Source organism: Erythrolamprus reginae, chromosome 8 (assembly GCF_031021105.1).
Source record: "Erythrolamprus reginae isolate rEryReg1 chromosome 8, rEryReg1.hap1, whole genome shotgun sequence".
Taxonomy (NCBI): domain Eukaryota; kingdom Metazoa; phylum Chordata; class Lepidosauria; order Squamata; family Dipsadidae; genus Erythrolamprus; species Erythrolamprus reginae.
Genome location: NC_091957.1, coordinates 54,710,205 through 54,728,720, shown reverse-complemented (window position 1 = coordinate 54,728,720; position 18,516 = coordinate 54,710,205). Strand labels below are relative to the sequence as shown.

General features: G+C 41.9%; 1 protein-coding gene across 1 annotated transcript in view; it reads left to right on the top strand.

Moving 5' to 3' along the window:
- Positions 1-18,516, top strand: part of AFF2 (ALF transcription elongation factor 2) — a 331,886-nt gene that overhangs the window by 203,031 nt on the left and 110,339 nt on the right. Inside the window, 1 exon segment of the mRNA XM_070759954.1 lies at positions 1,160-1,211. Within this exon segment, the coding sequence (XP_070616055.1) occupies positions 1,160-1,211 (52 nt within the window).

The window sequence follows — 18,516 nt, the reverse complement described above, 5'->3', positions numbered from 1 at the left end:
CCATCTTTCTTCTTTCCACTTACCTCTTTTTATCTCAGGTGGCTGTTCCACCTCTACTACCTACTTCCCTTCCTCCTTCTCCCTCCATCTGCTACCTTACTACCATCCCTTTTCCTTCCTCCTTCTTTCTCCTATTCTTTCTCTCCTCTCTCTCCTCCTTCCTACTTTCCACCCACCCTCTAACTCCTTCCCTAAGTGAATAGTTTTATTTCCATTACCTAACAGATTAAGATATTCCTCTAGATTTTAGCCATTGTAATCATCCCTCTTTTTTCAAAATCTACTATCCAATATATTTAAAACTTATATGTATATGTACATGTATTTTATTCTTTATTTTTATTTTATCGGTATATGTATTTTACGACACGCGGACTCCTTTTCCTGGTTAGCTTTTACATTTACTTATTTACTTATTAGATTTGTATGCCGCCCCTCTCCGTAGACTCAGGGCGGCTCACAACACAATAAAAACAGTTCATGACAAATCTAATAATTTACAATTTAAAAATATTTTTTAAAAACCCCATTATTAAGCAGACATACCTACAAACATACCATCCATAAATTGTATAGGCCCGGGGGAGATATCTCAGTTCCCCCATGCCTGACGACAAAGGTGGGTTTTGAGAAGTTTGCGAAAGGCAAGGAGGGTAGGGGCAGTTCTAATCTCTGGGGGGAGCTGGTTCCAGAGAGTCGGGATCACCACAGAGAAGGCTCTTCCCCTGGGGCCCGCCAACCGACATTGTTTAGTTGATGGGACCTGGAGAAGGCCCACTCTGTGGGACCTAATCGGTCGCTGGGATTCGTGCGACGTGCTTTCAAGAGCGATTTTATTTATTTATTTATTATTTATTCATTTGTTCAATACACAAATACATAGGAAGAAAAATAGACATGTAATAATATATATAAGGGTAAAGTGAACTTAGGGGAGAGGATATATGAAAGAAAGAAAATATATATGATAAGTGAGAGAAAGGAAAGACAATTGGACAGGGGACGAAAGGCACACCAGTGCACTTATGTACACCCCTTACTGGCCTCTTAGGAACCTAGAGAGGTCAATCGTGGAGAGTCCAAGGGAGATTGTAGGATGACATGCTCTTTGTCATGAAACCTAAGGCAATGGATGTGACTTTATTTCATTTATTTTCAGAATGGAACGAGCCTACCAATAAAGTCGGAACCAAATCAGTGCCACAGAAATCGTAAGTACTTTCTCTGTAGTTACAGCTTGATATGTTTTAAGTGCGCCTAATGATGAAGTTGATGTGTCGGTCAATGGTTAAGGCCAGGAAAATCTGGATTCGGATCTACATCAAGCTATGTACTGTATTTTTCAGACTATAAGACACACTGGAGTATAAGATGCACCTTAGTTTTGGGGGAGGAAAATAAGAAAAAACCTGATTAGGGGAATGGATGGCCTCCCTAAATACCTTCATTTTTCCCAGCCTATGAAACCTGCATTTCAGAGGCATTTTTCCAGCCTGTGAAATCTCCATTTTGTTCTGTCGGGCTCTCTGGTAGACTCCTCCCAAAAATTCACAGGTACAAAGTTCAGACACACACACATGTTTGAAAATTCAAAACAATGTTCTTTATAAGGAAAATTCACTTAACCTAAGCCCTCTTTTGGTATAGCAAAGAGCACTGGTCTCCAAACAAACTGGTAATTGGTACAAATCCCTTATCAGTTCTGTGATACTTAGCTTGCAGCTGTGAGGCAATTCACAGTCCTTCTTCTTTCACAAAGTGAAACACACTTTGCTCTGGTTTAGTTTCAAAGCGGGGGGAAATCAACACACAAAAGGTCAAAGTCAGTAAAGCAGTCATGAAACACAACGATCAGATAATCCTCCACAATGGCCAAACCCACAGGCTGCTATTTATAGCAGCCTCACTAATGACCACAGCCCCACCCAACCACAGGTGGCCTCATTTTCTTTGATAATAATCTCTCAGTTGTTGTTGCCTATGCATCGCTCTCCGCATGCGTGGCTGTATCAGTAACTCTTGTTCTGAATCCAAGGAGGAGCTAGATAATTGATCTCCTTCTGAGCTGTCTGCCACACTCTCCTCCTCCCTGTCACTCATGTCTTCTTGGTCAGAGGAGCCTTCATCAGACTTCTATGGTGGAAGGTCTTAAGCATAAAATGTATCAGGAAAGACTTCGTGAACTCAATCTGTCTAGTCTGGAGGACAGAAGGAAAAGGGGGGACATGATCGAAACATTTAAATATATTAAAGGGTTAAATAAGGTCCAGGAGGGAAGTGTTTTTAATAGGAAAGTGAACACAAGAACAAGGGGACACAATCTGAAGTTAGTTGGGGGAAAGATCAAAAGCAACATGAGAAAATATTATTTTACTGAAAGAGTAGTAGATCCTTGGAACAAACTTCCAGCGGACGTGGTAGATAAATCCACAGTAACTGAATTTAAACATGCCTGGGATAAACATATATCCACCCTAAGATAAAATACAGAAAATAGTATAAGGGCAGACTGGATGGACCAGGAGGTCTTTTTCTGCCGTCAGACTTCTATGTTTCTATGTTTCTATGAGGAATTTTTTTGCTATGGCTCATAGCAACAATTCAGGTCAGTCTCCAAGCCGTAAGCTATTACTTTCCCCCAGCAAGATTCAGTCTCACCAACCAAACCAACTGCTTTCCTCCTGTGGGAGGAAGCCAACTGGCAACGACGTAAGTTTGAACCCACCCCTGCCAGGGGTGCTGGAGGTGCTGGTAAGTGCACTAAAGTTCCTATCATCCCTGTCACATTTTAGGGAGATATTTCACAGGCTGGAACAATGCCTCTGAAATGGAGGTTGCACAGGCTGGAAAAAAGCCTTTGAAATGTGTTGTGGTTAGCTCTGGCCCAGCTCCTGCCCCAAGGACTGTGGATGTGGGGGAGACATCCACATGCTGCAGGCCTGTTTTGGCAAGACAATCCTGGACCAACAAGAATCAGGTGTTTGGTGAAAGAAGTTTGTTCCAAGGATCTACTACTCTTTCAGTAAAATAATATTTTCTCATGTTGCTTTTGATCTTTCCCCCAACTAACTTCAGATTGTGTCCCCTTGTTCTTGTGTTCACTTTCCTATTAAAAACACTTCCCTCCTGGACCTTATTTAACCCTTTAATATATTTAAATGTTTCGATCATGTCCCCCCCTTTTCCTTCTGTCCTCCAGACTAGACAGATTGAGTTCACGAAGTCTTTCCTGATACATTTTATGCTTAAGACCTTCCACCATTCTTGTAGCCAGTCTTTGGACCCGTTCAATTTTGTCAATATCTTTTTGTAGGTGAGGTCTCCAGAACTGAACACAGTATTCCAAATGTGGTCTCACCAGCGCTCTATATAAGGGGATCACAATCTCCCTCTTCCTGCTTGTTATACCTCTAGCTATGCAGCCAAGCATCCTACTTACTTTCCCTACCGCCTGACTGCACTGTTCACCCATTTTGAGACTGCCAGAAATCACTACCCCTAAATCCTTTTCTTCTGAAGTATTTGCTAACACAGAACTGCCAATACAATACTCAGATTGAGGATTCCTTTTCCCCAAGTGCATTATTTTACATTTGGAAACATTAAACTGCAGTTTCCATTGCTTTGACCATTTATCTAGTAAAGCTAAATCATTTACCATATTACAGATGCCTCCAGGAATATCAACCCTATTGCACACTTTAGAGTCATCGGCAAATAGGCAAACCTTCCCTACCAGACCTTCTCCTATGTCACTCACAAACATATTAAAAAGAATAGGACCCAGAATCCACTGGGAATCATAGATACTACCAGTGGATGGCAAGACAATCCTGGACCAACAAGAATCAGGTGTTTGGTGAAAGAAAGACAGAATCTTGCTGCAATTTAAGAATCCCGTAACCGGACCTTAATTCCATCTCTTCACAATTTCTGTAGCTACCAGACTTTTCATTTTATTATTTTTCTCCTGCTGGGTCTGCCTGAGGGCAGAAGTCTGATTCCTTCCTTCTCGTTGTTACCTGCCTTAAACTACCTTGTATTGGAGAATTCCCCAGCATGTCAAGGGAACCCGAAAGCATAGACTTAGAATGTCAATCATCTTTCGCTTCCGGCGATGGGATGTACTGGGATTGTGGTCCCGAGCAGACAGACTCCATCCATTTGTGTTAATAGTTTTTGATGGGCAGACTAGCAGTCAACAAGGAAGAAATGAAACACTCCCTGTCACTTCTATTTTGCCGTGTTTTACAAAAAGAATACTGATTTTGCAGGGGAGGGAAGGATAACAAGCCCAAAAGGGAGGGTTGGGGATTTGAGATGCCTTTCTGACTTTCACTGTTGAACCGTGTTGCGGTGTCACAAAGAAACACACTTGCAGAGAGTTATGGATAGTTATTTTATTTAATTGGGTTGACACCTTGGTGCCTCTAGGTAGTAAATTTCACAGCAGTTGGCATCTATTGTAAACCACCCACCAATTTAAAATAAGAATATCATCTTAACACATAGTAGCAGATTTAAGTAACCAAATCCAAAATATAGACCTATTCTAAGATCTTTTTCTTTTTTTCTTTTTCTGCACTTCTATTTCTACTAGTTTTTCTCATCATTCCTACCGTCCTTTTCCTCCCACTTGGGACTGTATGACTGTAACTTGTTGCTTGTTGGTCCCACAGAGTGGGTCTTCTCTGGGTCCCGTCAACCAAACAATGTCACTTGGTGGGACCCAGAGGAAGAGCCTTCTCTGTGGCGGCCCTGACCCTCTGGAACCAACTCTTCCCAGAGATTAGAATTGCCCCCACCCTCCTTGCCTTTCGTAAGCTGCTTAAAACACACCTCTGCCGCCAGGCATGGGGGAACTAAGATATACTTTCCCCCTCGGCCTTTACAATTTTATGTATGGTATGTTTGTATGTATGATTGGTTTTTATATAATGGGTTTTAAACTGTTTTTTAGTATTGGATTTTGTTATACTGTTTTACTGCTGTTGTTAGCCGCCCCGAGTCTGCGGAGAGGGGCGGCATACAAATCCAATAAAGTATAAGTATAAGTATAAGTAAGTTGTATCCTAAGATTTTTATTAATATGGATTGTTTCTTCATTGCTTATTTGACCCCTATGGCAATCACGAAGTGTTGTACCACATGATTCTTGACAAATGTATCTTTTTATTTCATGCACGCTGAGAGCATATGCACCAAGACAAATTCCTTGTGCATCCAATCACACTTGGCCAATAAAATTCTATTCTATTCTATTCTATTTACTTCTCTTTATTCTGGTGATGGATTGTTTGGGCACTTTCGGAAAACCTCTGCTGAGGAACTGAATGTATTGTTTGGAAAGCATGCCTTGTTCAATTCATCTGCCCAGCTTATTTGGGAGTGGGGTTGATGTGACTTTGATGGATGTGGCTGGTCTATACAGCTGCCTAACATCTGGAACATGTGATGAAAAGTTACTGCTCAGTGCTGTACTCATAAAATCCCATTTATTTGCTAGGCATCCTCCATGCTTCCTTAGTTTAGAAAATTTAGGGGTGAGGAGGAGGAGGAGGGGAACATGTTAGGTCCTTGTACCTGATGTGTGACATAGTTGGGCTTGATAAAAGAAAGATACTATTTTTTCCGGATAATTCGAGTTCTGATCCTGGCTTCATATTTCCACAATCACCACCCTTTATTTACTGTTTATGGATCTACTATAGACTTATTGACCACCCTAGGCAGTTTACAACAATAAAATACACAACAACTTCCAAAAATGTGGAATTGGTTGGTAAAATTCTAACCAACCAAGGATGAGAAAAATTCCCACTAAAAGGGAGTTATAGCTTTTTTATAGGAAAGAACATGGCAAACCATGTCTAAATTTGGATTGTAGACTTCATCTGTGGAGATTCTCCATTATGGTTGCCCCAAAGGTGCTTTTTCAACCACGTTTCGGCCGACCAGGAAGGACGTCTTCGTGATGTCAAAGCTCCACCCATGGAATTCCCTATTGGGATTCCCCACCTCCGTTTCAGCCTCCAGATCGGCCAAAAATGCCGCTGCCGATCGCAAAAATGGCGCTCCGCCAGGTGGCGCCGCCTGGCTGTAACCTTTTGAAATAGCCAAGCACTTCTCGGCGGCCTCCGGAACCCAAACCCGAACCCGAACTTTTGCTGAACTTCCGGGTTCAGCGTTCGGGAGAACGCCGAGAAGCCCCCCAGCTGTTTCAGAAGGTGACAGCCGGACGGCGGCACTTCTCGGTGGTCTCCCGAACCCGAACCCAAGAGGTTCGGGTTCGGGAGAACGCCGAAAAGCCCCCCGGCTGTTTTAAAAGGTGACAGCCGGGCAGCGGCGCCCAGCGGAGCGCCATTTTGCGATCTGCGGTGGGTTCGTAAGCCGGAAAAAGTTCGTAAGAAGAGGCAAAAAATTTCCGAACCCCGGGTTCGTATCTCGAGATGTTCGTATGACGAGGGGTTCGTATCATGAGGTACCACTGTATTTCTAAGAAGGGTGAAAGAGAGCTTTTTCGTTTTAATTAATTTTTGTTTGGAATATTTGTAATGATTCAACCAATTATACCGTTGATCCCAGGCTGATGTGTCTTTGTCTTGCAGTTCATAGGTCATTTTAGTTAGTTCTGCAGGCACAGCTTCCTATTTCCACCTATTTTTTTTCCAGCTAGAAAAACCCCAATCAAATAAATCATCACATGAAAAGCAGGTTTTTACAGCAGTTGGGCCCTTTACATATTGGCAAATTCTCTCGCTAGCTTTGAAGACCAGAGGTAGCCTACAAACGGCTTCCAAAGGCATCGTATAGATCATAACGCCAGGAGACTCCAATGTGACAAGTCTCTCATAAAAAAAAATTCCTTTAATAATGATAATGCATCTCTAATAAAAAGAGAGAGAGAGAGAAATTTTGTATTCCTTTGGTTATTTCCGGTGACAAACAGCACGGAGGCTAGTAAGAAGAAAACGTTTTGAGGGCTCAGCGGCTGAAAGGGGAATTGAAATGCCACTCCTGGCAAAATTTGCCACGTTTAATGTTCTTTTGATAACTTTCAGGGAACACGGCTACATTTCGCTTTGAATGTTCTGAATGGCGTTATTGATTGCTGTCACATTATCCGATATGAAAAGCGCAGAGTGAAAAAACCCTCTTGATGCCTCCTGATGGCTTTTCAGGAGGAGATCCTGTCAAAGCATTTGAAGGAATGAATTATCTTTAATTCGACTTATAAAGCCACTGGCCAATTTTTTTGGCAGCTGGGGTTGTTTTGGTGGCTTTGTCTTAATTTCCAGACTCCCAAATTACCCATTCTGACCAGAGACGATATTCACTTACCATCCCTACTGGTTCGCAAATGTGATTCCAGAGGTCCGGGGCCACCACAGAGAAGGCTCTTCCCCTAGGCCCTGCCAAGCGACATGGTCTAGTTGACGGGGCCCGGAGAAGAAAAATATTACATAAGTGGCATCACACACCAGTTCAACTTGCATATTTTCAGCAGGATGTTAAGAATACTTACGGGCATGGGTGTCGAGATAAAGGAGTGTTTATGCATATGTTTTGGGAATGCCCGGTAGTGCAGAATTTTTGGGGAAAAGTGCAAGAGGATATTAATAGGATGTTAAATATACAATGGACAATTACAAAGGAAATGGCGGTATTACTTAAAAGGAATGAGATGGGAGAATTTAGAGAAATAAAAGAAGCAGCGATAGAAAGCACTCAGGTGACAATAGTCTTAGGTTTGAAGGATGCGACAAAATGGACAATACAAAACTGGTATCGGTACAGGGTGGATCATGTTCAGTTTGACATTATGGATAAGAGGATGAATTCAGCCAATGAAATTGATCTGTCGCTGAGACTCATATAGCAGAAAGCGGTCCCACAAGTACTCTCGGTCCGATACATTTCCACTCCATAAATATACCTCCATTGCTCAGAATAGAATAGAATAGAATAGAATAGAATAGAATAGAATAGAATTTTATTGGCCAAGTGTGATTGGACACACAAGGAATTTGTCTTGGTGCAGATGCTCTCAGCGTACATAAAAGAAAAAGATACATTTGTCAAGAATCATGAGGTACAACACTTAATGATTGTCATAGGGGTCAAATAAGCAATGAAGAAACAATCAATATTAATAAAAATCTTAGGATACAAGCAATCTCCTATAGCTTTCTTCTATTCCTATATCTCTTCTTCTATTCTTTCATTGATACGTTCCATTACTATATCTTCTTTTCTATTCTTTCATAGATATATTTTACTATGAGTATCTCCTCTATAACCTTCATCATGTATTTTACTATGTGTATATATAAATATATATATATATACCCACTAAAACTCTCATTGTGTATTGGACAAAATAAATAAATAAATAAAAATAAACCAGTGACAGTCATACAGTCCTAAGTGGGAGGAAAAGGATGATAGGAATGATGAGAAAAACTAGTAGAAATTGAAGTGCAGATTTAGTAAAAAGTCTGACAGTGTTGAGGGAATTATTTGTTTAGCAGAGTGATGGCGTTCGGGGAAAAACTGTTCTTGTGTCTAGTTGTCTTGGTGTGCAGGGCTCTGTAGCGACGTTTTGAGGGTGGGAGTTGAAACAGTTTGTGTCCAGGATGTGAGGGGTCAGTCAATATTTTCCTCGAATAAGAATAAGTTCACCAATGCAAGTACTGTATAATATTAATAAGCAGCTTAGGCAATATTTATTGAAGACAAATAATTAAGATCAGTGTGCCTCAGCAGATGAAGCCATTCCTCAAACTAATTTCCAAATGAGTCTCTTAATTTGTTTTCATTATTTAGTGGCTCACTTGCTTTTAAAGTTTCCCATCAAAATAAAATATTTGCTAGCCTCGCCTGATAAATGGGCCTGCTCTCAGGATGTTTATAAATTGCTTTAAAAGATTCTGTGACAAGGGGTGGGGTGTTAATTCAGTTATATGTTAACAACCAAGTCCTGAATAATTTATCTTTCTGGCCTGAGTGGTGTGTTAAATGGGGCGAGAGACCAAGCGGAGAGAACACATTTAAAATCCAAGTTTATGATTTATCACCCCAAAACAATTCATACCGTTAACAGATCAAGAGGCTCCCAAGTTGAAGATATAGATATATCTATCTATCTATCTATCTATCTATCTATCTATCTATCTATCTATCTATCTATCTATCTATCTATTTTTTTTGTTTATCTATCTATCTATCTATTTATCTATCTATTTATTTATTTATTTATTTTTTATTTTTTGTTTGTTTGTTTGTTTGTTTGTTTGTTTGTTTATTTATTTTTTATTTTTTATTTATTTTTTATTAGATTTGTATGCCGCCCCTCTCCATAGACTCGGGGCAGCTCACAACAGCAATAGAACAATTCATAACAAATCTAATAATTTAAAAACATTTTAAAAACCCCATTATTAATCAGACATACATACAAACATACCATACATAAATTGTATAGGCCCGGGGGAGATATCTCAGTTCCCCCATGCCTGGCGGCAAAGGTGGGTTTTAAGGAGTTTACGGAAGGCAAGGAGGGTGGGGGCAGTTCTAATCTCTGGGGAGAGCTGGTTCCAGAGAGTCGGGGCTGCCACAGAGAAGGCTCTTCCCCTGGGACCCGCCAAACGACATTGCTTAGTCGACGGGACCCAGAGAAGGCCAACTCTGTGGGACCTAATTGGTTGCTGGTATTCATGGGGCAGAAGGCGGTCCCAGAGATAATCTGGTCCGATGCCATGAAGGGCTTTATAGGTCATAACCAACACTTTGAATTGTGACCGGAAATTGATCGGCAACCAATGCAGACTGCGGAGTGTTGGCGTAACATGGGCATACCTGGGGAAGCCCATAATTGCTCTCGCAGCTGCATTCTGCACGATCTGAAGTTTCCAAACACTTTTCAAAGGTAGCCCCATGTAGAGAGCATTACAGTAGTCGAGCCTCGAGGTGATGAGGGCGTGAATGGCTGTGAGCCGTGAGTCCCGGTCCAGATAGGGCAGCAACTGATGCACCAGGCGAACCTGGGCAAACGCCCTCCTCGCCACAGCTGAAAGATGTTTCTCTAATGTGAGCTGTGGTTCAAGGAGGACGCCCAAGTTGCGGACCCTCTCCGAGGGGGTCAATAATTCCCCCCCCCAGGGTTATGGACGGACAGATGGAATTGTCCTTGGGAGGCAGGATCCCTTTGAAGGATCAGGGGAAGTGATACTGCCTAGGGGATAATCAGATAAAGCTAGAAGGAGCCCACAAATAACAGGCAAAGAAAGAAATTTAAGAAGGCTCCATCCTAACTTATCAGACATTTAAAAGTGACGGCAGATGAACGGTATTTTTAGAGCTGCAAAATTCTGTTTGCGTAGCTTAACAAGAAAGTAAAGTTAGCTCATCAGTCTTGCTTGCTGTCTGCTTTACCTGGAAGGGCTGACAGAATTCCCCAACTGACCACATGGCTAAATGTTAAAAGGATCTGCATCTGAAGGCCACCTGGCTGGAGAATTAGTCAAGATTGGCCAACAGGAAAATTATGAATGTTTTGCACTTTGATCTATATATAAATTCCCAGGAACTGTACTGTGGGATATGAGATGTTAGGTGAGCTTTTCCTCTCAAGGAATAGTTCAATCCTAGGCGATGTTCCACTAGGTGACCATATAAGGTAAAAGGATGTAAGCATGTTAAACAGAAATGAACGCTGAGTCATAGGGTGTAAACTGCAACCTGATTGGGCGAGAGCATTATAAAATGCAAAGCAACTTTATAATGATTGTTGGCTGTTTATGTTGCCTGTTGTTGGTGGTGGTAATGTTGTTAGTTGGCTGGCTGGAGAAGTTTTGAGCGTGAATTAATTGTTAAGTTAGAGCTGTAGTGTTGATATGGAGAAACCTGGATTGGTTTAGTATCTACATGTAAGTTAAGCTTTAGTGCATATAGTTAAAGCAAAGTTTGTTCCTGCAAATAAAAGACTAAGACATAAGATATTTTGATGGCACTGAAGAGTAAAACTGTTTACTACGAGTGTCTTCGTTATTTCTCTGCACTGGTTCCTAAATCAAGTCCTTCAGGATTGGGTGCCATAGAAGTCGAAATAGATGGATGGATGGATGGATGGATGGATGGATGGATGGATGGATGGATGGATGGATAGATAGATAGATAGATAGATAGATAGATAGATAGATAGATAGATAGATAGATGATGGACGTACGGACGGACAGACAGACAGACAGACAGACACACTATAAATCCTGGTATCTTGTCAAGTCCTGCTGCATAGCTTTGCATATACGGACATTTCCCAAGGCTAACTCCCTGCTTTTCATAATTGTGCCACAATCCAAGGAAAACATATATTTGATTTGAGAAGTCGCTAAAGTATGCACCACATGTGATCCAAGCTTTTTATCCTTTGAATCTGAAGCCTCGTAGATGATATAAACTTCAATCAAGTCCTTCCCATTAATCTGATTTCAAACTTACTTACTGGTCCGGGGTTTGCAAGAGAAAGGGGAGTTAAAGGAGGAAGGGAAAAATTCCTAGGGAGAGAAATAATGCATGGCTTCACTTTCTTTCATATTTAACCACACTTGTCATGATTAAATCACACTCACATTTAACCTCTGCCCTTTTTTTTCCTCCAACAAAAATGTATACCCGTGCTTGGTCTATCCAAATCAAATATTGAAGAATCTTCTTGGAATTTTTAATCGGTTCTTTTAATGTTCCGGGTATCTTAATTGTGCCTAGAGGGGCTTTTATTCTAATATTAAAGATGAACGGATGCTCCTTATTACCTTTTTTAATACCAGCTCGAAATGCTAAAAAGCGACCTCAGCCATAATGCCTTGAAAATGAAATTCTAACACTGTGCCGGAAAGAAATATAAAACTACAATTACGACGGGAAAATCTGAAGAAACATTGCTTACAATTGTCACGGACAGATTCTTAATTGAAATAACCTGCTTTCCTCTGTTACTTTGAAAAGAGAAAAAAAACAGAGGGAAAAGGAAAAAGGAAGAAAGGATAGAACAAAAAAAGAGAGATGATATCTCGGTTAGGTTAGTTTTTAAGTGAAAACGGCTGTGCTTCAAAACAGAAAGATTTCTGTAGCGTGAAATTCAAATCAGCCCCAGTTCAATTTAAGTGTGTTTTTTTTTAAAAAAAGACTCAGTGAGGTGAAAACAACAAAGCTGAACAAAACATGGATTGAGAGTTAACGTTTATTCAAAGCGTTGCTGCATTACATCATGGAGGTTGGAGAACTTTGAAGGACCATTCTTCGTCTTTGAAGCGCGTAGAGGGGGTTGCTATCCAAATCTAAACACGATGAAGGCAGGACCTAAACGTGGTTGGATTTCATGTGCAGCAAATGTTAGTTTAATGCATCCGAGGCCTCTAGTTGCTCAATGCCACACATCTGTGGCTCTAGATCCCCTAAGTGCTGAAGCCCACTGCAACAATATCGCCAAAAAAGCTTCTAGAGTTGTTAACCTGATCCTACGCAGCTTCTGCTCAGGCAATCTCACACTACTCACAAGAGCCTACAAAACTTTTGCCAGACCCATCCTAGACTACTGCTCATCTGTCTGGAACCCATACCACATCTCAGACATCAACACCCTTGAAAATGTCCAAAGATATTTCACCAGAAGAGCCCTTCACTCCTCCACTCGAAACAGAATATCCTACGAAAATAGACTAACAATCCTGGGCCTAGAAAGCCTAGAACTACAGCACCTAAAACACCATTTGAGTATTGCCCTCAAGATCATATGCTGCATTGTCCTACCGGTCAATGACTACTTCATCTTCAACTGCAACAACACAAGAGCACGCAACAGATTAAAACTTAATACGAACCGCTCCAAACTTGACTGTAAAAAATATGATTTCAACAATCGAGTTATCGAAGCGTGGAACTCATTACCGGACTCAATTGTGTCAACCCCTAACCCCCAACACTTCTCCCTTAGACTCTCCACGATTGACCTCTCCAGGTTCCTAAGAGGCCAGTAAGGGGCGTACATAAGTGCACTGGTGTGCCTTTCGTCCCCTGACCAATTGTCTTTCCTTTCTCTTACTTATCATATATATTTTCTTTCTTTCATATATCCTCTCCTCTAAGTTCACTTTTACCCTTATATATATTAATACATGTCTATTTTTCTTCCTATGTATTTGTGTATTGGACAAATGAATAAATAAATAAAAATAAATAGTTCATTCCATTCAGTCAAATCCACATAGTGTGATACTTACAGCTCGGTCTGTTTTGAGGAGTGGAATCGCCATATGAGCTCCATGTTCTGGGAAGATGTGGACCATAGCTATCTGAAAAAGGCTGTTTTCTCTAGTTTACCCAACTTTTGACATTATTATGATGTCATCAGCTGGAGGAGGAGCTGTCTGGGTGATTTAAAGAAACAGAGTGAATTTGGAAGATGACCAAGAATGACACTGCTCTAAAAGTAAGTCATTCTCAAAGGGGGCAGATTTTAAATTGACCGCTAAGGTTGTCTTTGCAGATGGCTCAGTAGGTTGATCTTTATTGGACCCCGACCTTGGAGGTCTTCTAGTCCATGGGTAGGCAAAGTTGGCTCTTCTGTAACCTGTGGATTTCAACTCCCCGAATTCCTGAGCAAACCTGATTGCCCCTATGAGTTCGTCTCCTGTGTTGTGAGCTGTGTGGATAAATAGAAACGGTGTTTAATCCCATCACCGAGCTCTGATTAGAGCCCAAGGTCGGAAGAGACACAGAGAGCATTCAGCGATTGTTGGGTGTCACGCTCCTAATTGTTGGCTACCTGAAAATGCTAAGTTGTAGTACATGATTCCACTGGCCTGGCTGTGGGAGATGATCGCTGACAACCCTCCCTAAGTGCTTCATGAACCAGGCAATCTCTTTCAATAGCCGGCTGTTTGCTCAACAACAGAGGGAGAGAGTCTCCAAATTAATACTGCGTCTCTTGGCTTCCTCTGTGAAAGCTGAACCACCATCAGCAAAACCGGGGGGGGGGGGGATCAATGCCTGTGAACAGCGGTGCTTGAGAAAACGGCAGCAAATAGCTTCGCTTCAAAGAAGGAAAAGAAGCCGTTCAGACTCAGGAAATAAAACCAGGCAGATCTCCCTTTAGGTGATCCTAATGAAGCTAAATATTTTGGATAATGCACTTGGGGAAAGGGAATCCTCAATCTGAGTATTGCATTGGCAGTTCTGTGTTAGCAAAAACTTCAGAAGAGAAGGATTTAGGGGTCGTGATTTCTGACAGTCTCAAAATGGGTGAGCAGTGCGGTCAGGCGGTAGGGAAAGCAAGTAGGATGCTTGGCTGCATAGCTAGAGGTATAACAAGCAGGTAAAGGGAGATTGTGATCCCGTTGTAGAGAGCACTGGTGAGACCCCATTTGGAATAATACTGTGTTCAGTTCTGGAGACCTCATCTACAAAAAGATATTGACAAAATCGAACGGGTCCAAAGACGGGCTACAAGAATGGTGGAAGGTCTTAAGCATAAAACGTATCAGGAAAGACTTCATGAACTCAATCTGTATAGTCTGGAGGACAGAAGGGAAAGGGGGGACATGATCAAAACATTTAAATATGTTAAAGGGTTAAATAAGGTCCAGGAGGGAAGTGTTTTTAATAGGAAAGTGAACACAAGAACAAGGGGACACAATCTGAAGTTAGTTGGGGGAAAGATCAAAAGCAACATGAGAAAATATTATTTGACTGAAAGAGTAGTAGATCCTTGGAACAAACTTCCAGCAGAAGTGGTTGATAAATCCACAGTAACTGAATTTAAACATGCCTGGGATAAACATATATCCATCCTAAGATAAAATAAAGAAAATAGTATAAGGGCAGACTAGATGGACCATGAGGTCTTTTTCTGAGTTCCATCTTCTATGTTTCTATGGATCCATTATGCAAAAGGGAGAAGATCCTTGGGGACAAAGAACCCCCAAAGATAATTGAAAATGAGGCTGAGAGAAGTGGTGGAAAGGTGCTTCCCTTGATTGATTGATTGATTGATTGATTGATTGATTGATTGATTGGTTGATTTTCTCAAGTACATATTAGAAGTATACAAAGATATAACAATTGTACTCTCCCTTAATTTTCCAGAACATCAGCAAAAACATGTGACAGATATAACAATGTTTATATACTTGATACTAATAAGAGAGAAACATTAGGACAGGGGACAGAAGGCACACTGGTGCACTTATACACCCCTCTTATTGACCTCATAGTCTGGTAGTGAGTTCCTGGCATTAACTACTCAGTTGCTAAAGTCATATTTCCTGCAGTTGAGTTTGGAGGGGTTTACTTTAAGTTTGTTTCTGCTGCGTGCTCATGTGTTGTTGCGATTGAAGCTGAAGTAGTCATTGACAAGAAGGACATTGTAGCAGATGATTTTATGGGCTATGCTTGTAACATTCTTGAAATTCTATGCTTATAACATTCTATGCTTATAACATTCTTGAAATATCATGAACGGTTGCCTCGTGTCTGAATTCAGGTTATCAGTTTTCCAGTTTGGGGAAATCTACATTTAAACCAGTATATTTATAGATGTACAGAACCATTTTCTACTTACAAACCTGAGCTTCCGAAACTGTAACCGGAAAAGGCAGAGAGAAGCCTCTGTGGGGCCTCGCTAGGAATCTTGTGGGAGGAAACAGGGCCAGAAAAGGTGGGGAGAAGCTTCCGTGGGGCCTCTCTATGAATCTCCTTGGTGGAAACAGGGCCAGAAAAGGTGGGGAGAAGCCTCCGTGGGGCCTCTCTATGAATCTCCTTGGTGGAAACAGGGCCAGAAAAGGTGGGGAGAAGCCTCCGTGGGGCCTCTCTATGAATCTCCTGGGAGGAAACAGGGCCAGAAAATGCGGGGAGAAGCCTCGGTGGGGCCTTTCTAGGAATCTCCTGGGTGGAAACAGGGTCAAAAAAGGTGGGGAGAAGCCTCCGTGGGGCCTCTCTAGGAATCCCCTGGGAAGAAACAGGGCCTCCACCCTCCCTGTGGTTTCCCCAATTGCACAAATTATTTGCTTTTACATTGATTCCTATGGGGAAAAATTGCTTCTTCTTACAAACTTTTCTACTTAAGAACCTGGTCATGGAATGAATTAAGTTCGTAAGTAGAGGTACCACTGTATGTATATGCGTGTGTGTGAGAGAGAGATCATCCAATCCCCATCCAAATGTTGTCCTTATTTATGACAATTCTCTCTGGAATTGTGTTCTTGCTTGTTTGAAAAACAACAGTGGGAGCGCACGGGAGGCCAGGTTGTTTACATCCCCGCCGTAATTTTGCCTTATGCTCCAATTTGAGCCTCCTTTCAAATGACTGAACCAGCAAGGGAAGAGTCTATGCATCATATTTAAAAAACCACTAAACAAACACGATAAATCCAATAAAGCATAATGGCTTCCAAATGTGACAAATTTGCCTATTAAAGCTCATTGAATATGCATTGCAATGATGGATGGGAACAGCTTGAAGAGCTATTAGAATCTACTGGATCAATAACTCTGTCCCCCTCCTCTCTCTCCTCACTCTCTGGATTTGTGCAAAGGAGAGATCTGGAGAGGGGGGGGCTTGAAAGTTTCTGCCTATTATTCCCTCCCCCCAAAGGAAAGGATCAAAACACCACACTTTAAAAAAAAACAACCCAGACAATTACCAAATGCAAATAAGAGCAGTTGATTGTTTATAATCTGCTTACACAACAGTATTGTTCCTCCTTCTGGACCGCCTCTAACCACAAATGGTTCCAATTAATTCCCCAAAGGCTTTGGATCAGAAGTAGATTGAATACAACCTTCCCCTCCATCCTTTCTTCTTCTTCGCCTCTAAAGAGCATCAATTACCACTTTTTTAGGAAGGAAGGAAGGAAGGAAGGAGGGAGGGAGGGAGGAAAGGAAGGAAGTAGGGAAGAAGGGATGAAAGGAAGGAAGGAGGGAGGGAGGAGAGAACAGAGACAAAAAGGAAGAGAGGAAGGAAAGAAAGAAGGAAGGAGGGAGGGAGGAAAGGAAGGAAGGAGGGAGGAAGGGATGAAAGGAAGGAAGGAGGGAGGGAGGAGAGAACAGAGACAAAAAGGAAGAGAGGAAGGAAAGAAAGAAGGAAGGACGGAAGGAGGGAGGGAGGGAGGAAAGGAAGGAAGGAAGGAGGGAGGGAGGGATGAAAGGAAGGAAGGAGGGAGGGAGGAGAGAACAGAGACAAAAAGAAAGGGAGGAAGAGAGGAAGGAAGGAAAGGAGGGAGGGAAGATGGAAGGAAGGAAGCAAGGAAGGAGGGAGGGAGGAAAGGAAGGAAGGAAGGAAAGGAAGAAAGGAGGGAGGAGAGAACAGAGACAAAAAGGAAGGGAGGAAGAGAGGAAGGAAGGAAAGGAGGGAGAAGACGGAAGGAAGGAAGGAAGGAGGAAAGAAAAGAACGAAGGAACGAAGGAAGGAAGGAAAAGTCATCATTCCTCCCACTTCTAGAAACATTACAGCCCAGTTACAGACTCCAAATGAAGTTTCCGGCATGAATTTCCTTGCATATTAGAAGAAGAAAAAGCAAAAGAATTTATGTTAAAACAGCATTTCAGAATTGATAGCAATTCTCCTTCAATAGAGTCTTGAAAAAAAGAAAAGAAATTAAATTTCCATATTACTGCTGGAGTGTTGCTGTTTCAAGGGACTCCCAACATTTGCCAAGGAACCAGTTCTCAGCCGTTCACTCGGGGCCAAATGAATTCCCGTTCCTATTCTCCAACTTGAAATCAATCATAGCAGAGGAAATACTCGGCATAAGATGCAATTTCTTGTTCTGGAATTGAAAACATAAAACCATGTTAATGATGATGCAGTTAATTTAAACATAACATTTTTTTAAGCTGAGGACATTTGTATTCCTGCCAAGGACTCTGGAGGGGAAAAAGTGACTCCTAAAACCTTATAAACAGAATTACTGTAATCTCTCTCTTTCTTTCTCTCTCCCTCCTTCTCTCTCTCACTCACTCCCTCCCTCTCCCTCCTTCTCGCTCTGTCTTTTTTCTCTCTCCCCCTCCTTCTCTTTCTTTCTTTTCTCTCTCTCCCTCCCTCCTCTCTCCCACCCTCCTTCTCTCTCTCTCTTTTCTCTCTCTCCCTCCCTCCTCTTTCTCTCTTTTCTCTCTCTCCCTCATTCTCTCTCTCTCCCTCCCTCTCTCCCTCTCTTTTCTCTCTTTCTCCTTCCTTTTCTCTCTCTTTTCTCTCTCTCCCTCCTTCTCTCTCTCTTTCCCTCCCCCTCTCCCTCTCTTTTCTCTCTTTCTCCCTCCTTTTCTCTCTCTCTTTTTTCTCTCTCTCTTTTTCTCTCTCCCGCCCTCCTTTCTCTCTCTCTCTCCCTCCTTCTCTCTCTCTTCTCTCTCTCTCTCTCTCTCCCTCCTCTTTCTCTCTCTCTCACTCCTTCTCTCTCTCTCCCCTCTCTCCCTCCCTCCTTCTCTCCCTCTCTTTCTCCCTCCTTTTCTCTCTCTCTTTTCTC